The sequence below is a fragment of the Astatotilapia calliptera genome, chromosome 8 (assembly GCF_900246225.1).
Source record: "Astatotilapia calliptera chromosome 8, fAstCal1.2, whole genome shotgun sequence".
Lineage (NCBI taxonomy): Eukaryota > Metazoa > Chordata > Actinopteri > Cichliformes > Cichlidae > Astatotilapia > Astatotilapia calliptera.
Window position 1 is genome coordinate 13,497,999 of NC_039309.1, and position 11,111 is coordinate 13,509,109.

Sequence of the window (11,111 nt, forward strand, 5' to 3'; positions counted from 1 at the left end):
TGCTCTCTGCCTGAAACAAGCAACTTCTCTCTCCTCAACTGTAACCCAACTTTCAACCGATTGGCTGCTCCTGGTAAACCAAGGGGCAGTCCCCACAGACCGTAGCAATAAAGCTAAAGCTTCCGTAGTGGATTACCTAATAATATGGCTTTCTCTGTGGTACCCACCTTTCAAGAAGAAGTTTGTGCTTCAGTTTTAATAAGTGAAATTCCAGTTTCTCTGTTAGTCTATTACTTAGCCCTAATTAGCTTATATGTGTCCTTGCATTGCAGCCATACAGATTACAAATGAAGCTCGCTAACAAGCTAGCTAGCTTTAGCTGATAACTTAGCACTACAGTCTTTAATCCAATTATGGGAACTTCTGATAGCGAAAAGAAAACACAGCAGCCACCAAAACGCTGATGTTGAAATTTTTAAAAATGTGGTGATCATGGTCATGGGGGCTATGCTGTTTAAACAACAGATGGATGAGGTTGTTGTGTGCACAGGCAGAGGTGTGTAACAGACATGGCCTTATTGGGGACATTAGTTTCACTGACATCATACAGAGCTAGCCTGAGGTTTGAGCTCATCACTGTTTCCTACTGTGGCCAGTATGAGTATCCATCTATTGTAACAGTAGAGTACAGAACAGGGGTGTTTATAATAAATATATAGGGGGTTAAGGGTGGCTGTACCTCAGGTGGTAAAGCGGGTCGTCTACTAAGCGCAAGGTGGTTTGATTATTTGCTCTTCAAGCCTCCGTGTTGTATCCTCGGACAAGTTAGAGAACCCATATCTGCTGCCAATGCATCAGTGTGTGAATGTTTGGTTATAAGTAAAAAATAAAAGGCCTGTGTAAATGGGTGAATGAGGCTTGAAGTAAGAAACTGATTTGAGTGATCAAAGTAAGTAAAAAAAGCGCTATTTAAGAACACACTCGTTTTTTATATGACAAAGAAAATAGCATTTATAGAAATACTTGAATAAAAACTGTGACTATTTTTCCATGTGATAACTAGAAGCGCATGTCAGCATGCAGCAAAACACAGATAGAGAAAAACTAGTCACTATCAATGCTGTATATGACTGAGTGACAGGATTAGTCTAATATGACAAAACAAACTGAAAGCCATGACAAGCCTAAGCCGCTGCCTGCCAAATCCCCCCCTCCACAATTCTTAATAACAACATGTTGTGGAAACCAGTGTATGATGCGCTTGTCAGCAAGCAAAATGGAACGACAACAAAAACACTGTAACTCAGTTTGGTGTCAATACCAGATGGTCAGTAAAATCCACAGAGGCGTGAGATTGCCAAACAGTCCGTCACGTTTAACACATTACGTGTGTCCATCACGGTACGATAAAGGACTCTTTAACTCATTCAACCAATTCTAAGCAGCTAGTGGTGGGTAAATCGAACAGAAAGTCTTCTAATGAGAGTATGTTTGGAATAAACACAAGAAATCTGTGAGCGTAGCCTAGCGGTCACAGCCACTGGTCTATTGTGCCAGCAGGTACAGTCACTGACTGTGAAAGCAAACATGACAGTGATGACAACAAAATAGCCTTATTATACATAACTGTAGGAATTCAAGGGTTACTAGGGTATAGAGAGATTAACCAAAATGATTTCAGCATGACCACCCAAAAAAAGAAAAGGAAAAAAAAGATCACACTTATGCTGCGCTAATGATAATTACTTTATAAAGTCAGTGTACTCCATCCAGAAGACCCCTTCACTACTGCCGTGCGCCATCAGCTCATGGCGGAGGTGCTGAGGCCAGTCTGCCCACTCGTCTGACCAGCTGCCATTCCACGAGAAGCGACCCCAAGGGTTACGCAGCCGCAGCAACCTGGAGGCAGGAAGATAACGGAAACAGCGAGAGAGACAGATTCAGCAAGCAGTAAATGTGACAACAGCTTTCAGTCAAAGCAGCAACCCCCATCTCTGCACAGTCATATTATTCCTTTTATGGATGACTGGCTGCTTTTTAACAACCCTTTTTATTTTACCGCCTCCTCCATACTGTAGAAAACACAAGGGGCATAACAGAATAACATATTGGAGAATCTGTATTTTCCAGGAAAAAAAAGTAACAAAGTGCATGTGGTTCATTGTTTCTGGAGTGCTTTTTATCTCCTCGGGGCTCCTAGCAGGAGGATTGTAACTCGTTTTGGATCTAGCCCTGTGGCCAAGTCTAGCCCAAGCCTTCCACTCTGATTGCTTTATGGAAGTAAATGAAAGTGGCTGCGTGTGGGTTTTAAGCAAATTACTTCTGGGATTTCTGGCTACTGTCAAATTTTTTCCTCACAGGTAAGAAGGAAAAAGCCTTCATTAGGCTTTTCTCATTTTTCTAATTTGTGCCTCCTCAGTCCTCCGTCCTTCTAGACTGTGACCCGGAAATCAATTTCAGTACGCCATGATGAAGGATGACTTAATTCCTAAAATGCATCTGGAGAACAGAGGAGAGGAGAGGCAGAGTTATAATAGAGGATGAACAGACAAGAGGACTAAACTCGCTTTTTTAATCCATACGATGTTCCAGTTATTTATGATAGTCAAAGATTCTGCCCCAGACTTTTCTGTGTGTGTGATTATTACAAAGAAGACATATATGTTCCTATAGTGCAAGGAATTGTGTGGATTCCCAGTGCTGCTCCAAACAGAGCAATCATACAGATCTGTTGTGCACCCGTTCTCTACTGGCAAGCCACCGGGTTCTGTGATGCTCAACATATGGCTCGTGGGCTTGTTCATGTTCTAGCCACCAAATAATAACACTGACTGATGACGGCCCAGATACATTTATTAATGGTGTATGAAGGATTTCTAAGAAGATACATTTGCAATAAGGAGGCGTGTTCAGAACAACAGAGGACACCTGTACCTGTAACCCTGGACATCTCGTACGTCCAAAATGGAATATGCATGTCGAGGTCTCAGACCCAACGACTCGTAAACAGCATCGTCTACCTTCATGTTGCCTCCTCCGCAAGACGCTCCCATAAGAAACCTAAAAGACAAGAAATGACATTAGGACACTAATGCAATTACTACTCAGTAACCAGGGAGAAAAACAAAACAAAAAAAAACAAAACACGTAAATTTAAAACTTTAACCTCGAGGTTGAGCAGACACAGTTACAGAAAACAAAAACAATAGTAGTTTTTAGTATATGTCACTAATTAATCCCACTGATGTGCCTCTGTTTGAGACCAAACATCATCAGTGATGAACTTTGTCTCTGTTTACCATAGTACGTGAGTGAAGTCTTCATTAGTACACTGCTTTTGATAAAATAAATAATCATTCTGGCAGATGGACCTGCAGTTTGGACGCAGATGAAATGGCCCCTTTGGAGTTGCACTATTTGTCTCATGTTGCTTTGAAAGCTCGTGTATCAAAGTGATGACTGGCACAACTTTTATTATGGACACATGCTCTAAATTGGCATTCACCACCTTTGTAGTGCCCCTGTTTGTAGTTTTGATCAGAGAATATTGGTTCAAAGTGTTTTCAAACAAGGTTTATTATTTTATATGCTCCTTTTAAACTGAACCACCTTTACTCCCTCTCTTACCCAGCCTCTTTGGAGCTAAGCATCTTGGCCCAGATGAGGTCTGTATCGATGGGTTCCTCTCGCGGGTTCGTGGAGCTGACCTGAAGCATGAGGGAGTCACACGGAGCCCCTGTCAGCGTGGCCAGACCCTCAATAGCACGCCCTGCCTGCAGGGCAAAGTAGGAACCGTGGAGTTTGGCCAGGGCCTTCTCAATCAGCGCCACCCATAACTGCTTCCTCTGAGCCTGGAATGATTGTAAAAAGTAAGAGAGGAAACATCAGCCTGAGTATGACTCACTGAGAAAGGGAGCAGGATGTTGTCTCTGGGTTAGTTTCCTCTATCTAAAGGTCAATGAAAATGATAACCTGATAACAGAGGTAGGATCTCTTATTTGCTCTTTTTTTATCTGTTAATGTGCATGTGCAGTGTTTTTCCAGCATTTCTTGCTTGCTCAGAGGTCACTGCCTCACCGAGCGCGACTTCTACCCTCTTGTTTTGCTCCTTTGTCTTCTTTGAAAAGATGATGTTTGTTGGAGTCATGATAAGGTGTAGATAAGGTGTCACGCTGTCGCAGTGTGTCTCTCCCGTACGCATGAATGCCTGCTTTTATTTGCCTGTGCTTTATTCGTTGCATAATTCAGTACCTCATTTGACCCGTAATTGTTGGCTGTTCATTAATTAGATTCTTCTCTTCACTGGGGTCCTTTGAGATGTGCTTGTGATAAGAAATACATAATCAACTAACTTGAACTAATTAATTGCTTATTTTTCAGGGTTCACCAAGTCAAATGTAATTCTTTTTAAGAGTTGCCCACGAAACGCACTCGTTTTCAGGGTCAAACTAAGGGATGAGAAGGTCTTTACCAAAGTCTTGGATCTGTCAGTTCTCACCGGCAGTAATTTACCCTCATGTTTCAGAGATCTGGAGCAATTAATATGGGACATATCATGTTTTTCTTTATTTTTTGCGTATTAAGAATTCCCAACTTAATACACAGATCTGCAATATTTATTTCCCCAAAATTTCAGACAGTTGTTTGAGTATTTATCCATTTTGTATATGTCTATCTAAAATTCCCTCTTGTCTGTTTACAGTATCAGCATAAACACCTTTCTGCATTGCACTTACCTGGGAAAACAGAAGGTAGCCGTAATCGTCGCAGGGCAACATGTCGTCCACCAGCACCGTCGTCCAGGTCCCGTCTTTACATAGCCGAACCTGGTAAGCCCCCTCTGGACAAATGGTCCTGGTGATCATCACCCTCTCCACGAGCTCTGGACGCTCTGCCAGCACAGCGAGTGCACTCAGGAACCTAGAGACCCGATAAAAATCAATGAACTGGAAAATGAAACGTCACATCAGGACGGACAGACGCGACTAAAACGAGGCACGAAGAAAATGTGAATTAGGCAGAGAAACCACATAAATGATCAGCTGAGTGTGATGGACAAGTGAATGGCTGAATGAGCGCCGTCTTCCGTCAAAGAGACAGACATGGTTTAGGAACGTCAACTGATGTGATTAGATAGGAATGGAAAAAAACTGAGAAGCTGCTATTAAAGTCTAAATGTGGAATTAAAGCATTCTCCTGAACAGAGTGCCTCAAACACTTATGAAAGACTTTTTTTTTTATACATATATACATAATTAGCCCTCATTGAAAATCAATCACATTTGATGAGTCAAGCTTCTGTGCCTTCTGGTTACCTCCCCATTACTCTTAATACACCCCACAGCAAAGACAAACAGGCTTGCTTCCTCTAATTAACTTGCAAGAGAAATTAGCTAATCAAAAATCCAGATAGATGTGGAAAATGGTAATTCTTTACACTGGGGAATCACAGCTGGGGACATGAGGACTCGACTTGAAAGGGAAGAGAGTTTAAAGTGTACATTAGTTCATCGGAAAATGTAGAGAGATCTTTAAACACTATTAATGAAATGGCTCTGCAAAGAAAGGTCTTTTTGGAGGGGACAATGAGCTAAAGGTATTTGCCTCTGCACGCCGCAGACTCACTGCTGTACATGCACTAGTTTGATTCTTCTATCAACAAAAAAAGCAAAAAAGTTTAAAAAAAAAAATTGTCAAATTGAGCAGCTACTTTTGCCTCTGGCAGTACTGCAGCAATATCTGAAAAGATAAAAGGAATGCTGCTTTCAGTCTGCACATTATTTTATAGAGTGAAGCTCTTGTGTGGCGGCATTACTAAAGCTATATTCCATCTGTTTAAGTGTCAGCTGAGCACGGCCGATCAACCCATTCAGTCACTGATGAAATACAAATTGGCCAAAAAACAAAAGGAATCCAATGAAAATCCAATTAGCCGCGTCATAATGTGAACTCTGATGTTGGCCTGTACTGCAGCCATACAGAGGCGACTGGCACGACTTTCTTCTGCCGTCACTGGTTGGCTGGGCTGGCAGAAGCTGGGCTGTTTGTTGGTTTATTAGGACAAGTGTGAGCATGTGTGAGAGAGTGAGAGAGTGGGGGAGACGAAGCCAATGACAAAGAATTTGGGTTACATCCTGTTTCGAGTGAGAGGATTCTGCTCAGGGGAGGGTTATTTTTGATAAGCTGTGTGCGCTGGTGATGAAGCGAAAAGTTGTACTGGGGACAACTTCCTGACTGACTGTGCTTTGTTGTTATTTTGTGTGTGTGCGTGTACGTTTATGCTTACAGGAAGATGATGGATGACAACAGCATACACACACATAAACCCCAAAGGGCACCCAGAACAAGGGCAGGGAGATAAAGCATGTGTCCAGGACCACATTACTGTGAATAATCTCCCTGTCACATGTATCTGTACATCTGTCTGCTGTGCTCAACCTTTCATTTCATGCTTACCTTCTTTCCTTTGATTTTTTTGCTTTGTTTTTTAAGTTTCTCTCTTTAATCCTCTTCAATTACTGTTTCACTGCCACGCCATCTCTAGCTCACAGCGGCAGTGTCCATTGAAAGCAGACTCTGACAGACGCACACAGAGAAGTGTTGGCTGTTGTCTGCTTTGCATTCCTCTGACCTTTCTCAGAAACTGAACAGAGACTTAACGGAATGAAAAATTTCCTGTTGCTTTGAGGATCTGCTGCTATTCTATTTTGTCTCCAATCAAACCATGAATCAACAACGCCTTTTTTGTTTTGGTTTTTTATAAGGTTATCTTAAACGATCAGTGTCCTGTGTGTTCTTATGTTCAGGTGTATCAGCTTACCAGCAGTTTCCAAGAAGTCCTTGGAGGATGTCCGAGGGCCTTGGTGTGCGGAACACGGACCACTTGACTCCTCGGTCTTTGAAATTGCTGCAGTTGATCTCATGGGGACGCAGCCACTTTTTGATTCGCTGCTGGACGCTGTCGCCCTCTGGGAAGCCGACAGATCGAGGTCCGGGGGGAAAACTGTCATCCACAAAGTTCACTGAATTCTGAGAAAGAGGAGGAAAAGACAGAGCGAAAGAAGGCAGAGAGACAAAGGAGTGAAACTACTGAACATGAAAACTACTGAACATGAAAACACCTCATCTTTAAACTCCAAAATCCATTTTAAAATATGATCACTCTTAAAAGGATCTTGTGTGAGGACCTGAAGCATTTCAAACTGCTAATGCAAGTTTTTAAAGAACCAACTATCCTGCAATTTCACATGATTTGCAGGACAGTACAGACCATCACACAAGCCCTGGATTATGCTTTGAGTGAGGGTGAATTACTGCCTTCCACATTTACTTGTTATTCTTTCCACTTTCCACGTGAGATTATTATGTGCACAGTAAAAGCCCAACTGTGGCATCTTGTACTCTCCTAACCAGGATGTGGCACAAAAATGCAAATCACTTTCAAACATTTGGAGCTTCTTGCTTTCTGGCACATTCCCCTGCAGAGTACACCGCATTTTAAATTACATGATGGGTTCTAACACTGCCCCGCTACTGTACACAGGAGTAGAACTACACGGATACTTTAACAGATCCAGACACCGAACCTGACACACTATCTGCCCATCTAAAACTCTCCTGTACAAACCTGAGATGGCAAACAGCCACACACGCCAAACCCCTATCCAGTTTCCCATCTGCCGTGTCAGAAGTGGACTCGGCCAGTTGCATAGCAAGGCAGGCGGAGGGGTGATGTAAAGTGGGCACCCCACTGGCAGTTAGAGTGAAGCGAATCAATTGGTAACCATCCCCCACAATCCAATTCTGTAGCCTGGATGCAGCATTTGCTACTAGACAGAGTCATTTGAAGGCTTCCTTACCACCCTGGCCATCCAAGGTCGTCACGTAGCTTATCGATTCTGTAGTTCACAGGTTTATTTGTGACCCATGTGCAGGCTGTTATCGCACGGCTTTTTTCGGTTGATATCAATTTAACACAGAGGTGAAGATCAAAGCTTTGTCCCTGCATACACACAGATCCTGAAATTCCAACTAATGCAATTCAAAGAATACAGTCTGTATGTTAACAGACATGAGAAAGACAACTATGATCAGCGACCAAGGGTTAAAGAGTCTGACTTGTTACATACAAACTGGTCTAACCCCAGTTGAGCTGATTTTCCTCTGAGCTTGATGTAAAACAGGAAACATTTTCTTTTTTACTTCATGTGAAATGTATGGAAACCCTCACATTTACAGTTCTATAGTCTCTATTTTAAGAATGAAAACAATATTATATGAATTATTTTAATGTTGGTCCGAAGAGCTTGAAAAAAGTAGCTCGTATCCTCTTGGAATAGAGGTGAAATGTCTTTTAAAACTTTAATCTATTTGTCTTCTTCTTTTTTTCCCCCCCCCAATCTCTTAAGACTACAATAAACTGGATGACAGGGAACCTACACAGACACACTTTAATGCTGCTACTGATGTGCGCATTTGCGCTACCAAAACCTACCAGATTATGTATCCATTATGTTATCCATTCTTTCTGAACGCAGTGCGTGTGGTTTATCCGGTTGCACTCACATCCTGTATTGTGAGTACCTTTAAGGGTTTTGCCCTAACCCATTTGAAAGACATTATCATCAGCAGAATGATCTGCTGCAGTCTGCCTCAAAGGTTAAAGCCACTTGCCTATTCATATCTGGAGTGTACATGATGCTCTGTGATGTTAATTAGGCGCTTCTGAAACGGCACAGTGATATGACACTCTGGACTGCAGTCTGGACTCAATTTATCATCTGTATGATCCTCTAACAAAAAAATTAAAATCAATGTTTGATCCTTACATTCTTGGTTCAAAACAACCATTTTTCTCTTCTGTGTGGAGCTCTACCTGTGCCTCTATAGGATCCTTCCACAGTCTAAAGACATGCTTGTTAAGTTAATTGGCTGTGGGCATGTATGTAAAGTCTGAATGGTTGTCTGATTCTATGCGTTAACCTGGCAACTTCTCCAGCACCCTATGACAGCTGGGACAGACTGGGATCCCTACAGTGAGAGGAGCAGCAGACCCATTGTGCTGTTCTTGTAAGCATTTGGTTTCATTTAAAGGCTCCTTAGGCGTGTTACACAAGACTTTCCACTGTTATTATCGTTAAAAAAAATAAAAAATAAAAAATATATATTTGGAAAGAATGGAGGCTCAACACCTTAGAAAGGCAATTTAGATCGTATTTCCCTTTTTAACTTGCGTCACATCTCTATTAAGATGCAGTGTGTATTTAATGTGAGATTAACCTTGAATTAGCATTAATTCCTCATATCGAATATTCTACAATCCAAGCATCAAAGTTTAAACAATCTGACTTCAGCAGAGTGTAAAATTAGGAATTATAACCACGTATAAAGCAATTTCCTAAATCAGGATTCTGGTGTTGTGGACTCTACAGGATAATTCTCGCTGGCTGTCTTGCCACCTCCGTTTCCATCGCCGTGCACATGTAAGCATGCAAACACTGCAATCAGCCAACTCAGTGCTGAGCTAGGAAAACCAGCTGCTTTCCCATCATTTCCAGACTCAGAACTGGCAGCCATACAAGGCTGTGTCAGTCTCATTCTGATACCCAAGCTACAAAATTAGCATCTTGAAAGCATATTTTATGAAAAAGAAGAAAAAAAAAAAAAGCCTTCCATGCACAATACTGTAACAAGCAGCGCAAGCCTGGCAAGAAGGTCCTTGATAATATGGCACAAAATTAAGCAACTAAGTAGTATGAAGAGTAGTAAAGAGAAGAACAATCCGCTGCAATGTGGCCTGGTTTTATTGCATAGCACGGAAAGGGAACAGCAAAAAGCAGTTCAATCCATGCTGTGTGTCACAGTTCACAAGTTAAGTTGATGGCTGTTAGCAGCATTTATTTGTTTGGCACAGTGAGTAAGCAGACTGCTCTCAGGCATTAGCACCATGCACACGCACACGTGCCTCTCACCCTCAAAACCAATCAGGAAGAGTCAAAAAAAGCAAAAGAGGCAAGAGAAAGCAACCACACTCAGGTGAGCGGAGAATATTTTTTATAAAAAACAAAAACAAACTCCAGTTCCAGTTTGGTCCAGTTACAAAACAGCAGAGAAAAAACAGGTGCTCTGAAGCGGTCCCTCCATTCTTGCTGTCAAACTGTACTGCACATCCTGTTACAGCCTAAACAAAAAGCTTTAATCATTATTAAATTTTCACCACTGGCATTTTGGTGCTTGGCAAGTGCTCGTGCCTTGGCAGAGATGGATGAGAGAGACTAGCACCTCTTGTTTACCAATTTACCCCACCTTAATCTCTTTGGCCCGTGAACCCGAGATGCAGCAGTTGATGCCGTCAGTGATTACGTTCACTATAGGGAAGTATATCATTTGTGCTCCCCTCCACTCCAACTCCGTTGCTAAAAATAGGCCAGCCCTACGTTCACCTTAGCAAATACACATGCGCACACACACATCCAGGCTCACACTGACTACTACAGTGGAGAATAGAGTGCAGTCGTGTGGAGAGGGTGGAATGGGGGTGGAGGGGTGTAGTGGGTGGCAAGGGGAAAGTGTATTTTGAGGTATTAGCAGAACAGGATGAGCATGTGGGGATAGATGTGATGGAAGGAGATGGGATAAAAGGAAGATGAAGTACTTTGAAGAGCTCGAGAAAGGGCAGACGTAAAATATTTGAGGAGAAAAAGACAGACGATAAAAGAAAGCGTAGCTTAAATGATGAAATTAGAAGAGGAGAAGGTGGGGATGAGGGATCTCCGATATCCTTCCTTCCTACCGAGCCAACTTCCCTCCCACGCTTGCAGCAGTGAGCCCTGTGACTTTCAAAGAAGGCATTAATAATGCATTCGAAGGCTCACTTTATGCTATTGTAAACATGGCAGGATAGGTGTCATGCTGGTGTAGTAAATGGGCACACATCTGACACCCAAATAAATTCACAGAATAAAAGCCGGCTGGAAACTTAGCTGAATCTAAACGGTCTAACATTCTGCAATGCCCTCATTTTCCTGAGGTGTAATTAGACCAATCAGGTCGGTCTCCCGAGCAGGTGCTGGCGGTCTTAAATGGTTTCAAATGAACCTTTCTGATAGGCCTGAGTAGCTTATCCATGATAACATAATACAGGCTTATCAAAGGTTGGGCACTGCAGAGAT

At 42.3% G+C, this 11,111-nt stretch overlaps 1 protein-coding gene across 2 annotated transcripts in view; it reads right to left on the reverse strand.

The window, feature by feature from the left end:
• The window catches only part of capn15 (calpain 15), a 44,890-nt gene that overhangs the window by 10,406 nt on the left and 23,373 nt on the right, over positions 1 to 11,111 (reverse strand). For both annotated transcript variants that reach the window (XM_026178720.1, XM_026178719.1), the window contains exons 3-7: positions 6,761 to 6,969; positions 4,677 to 4,860; positions 3,568 to 3,791; positions 2,875 to 3,000; positions 1,687 to 1,839 (exon numbers count right to left, since the gene is read on the reverse strand). In XM_026178720.1, coding sequence (XP_026034505.1) covers positions 1,687 to 1,839; positions 2,875 to 3,000; positions 3,568 to 3,791; positions 4,677 to 4,860; positions 6,761 to 6,969 — 896 coding nt within the window. The remainder of the gene's footprint in view (positions 1 to 1,686; positions 1,840 to 2,874; positions 3,001 to 3,567; positions 3,792 to 4,676; positions 4,861 to 6,760; positions 6,970 to 11,111) is intronic.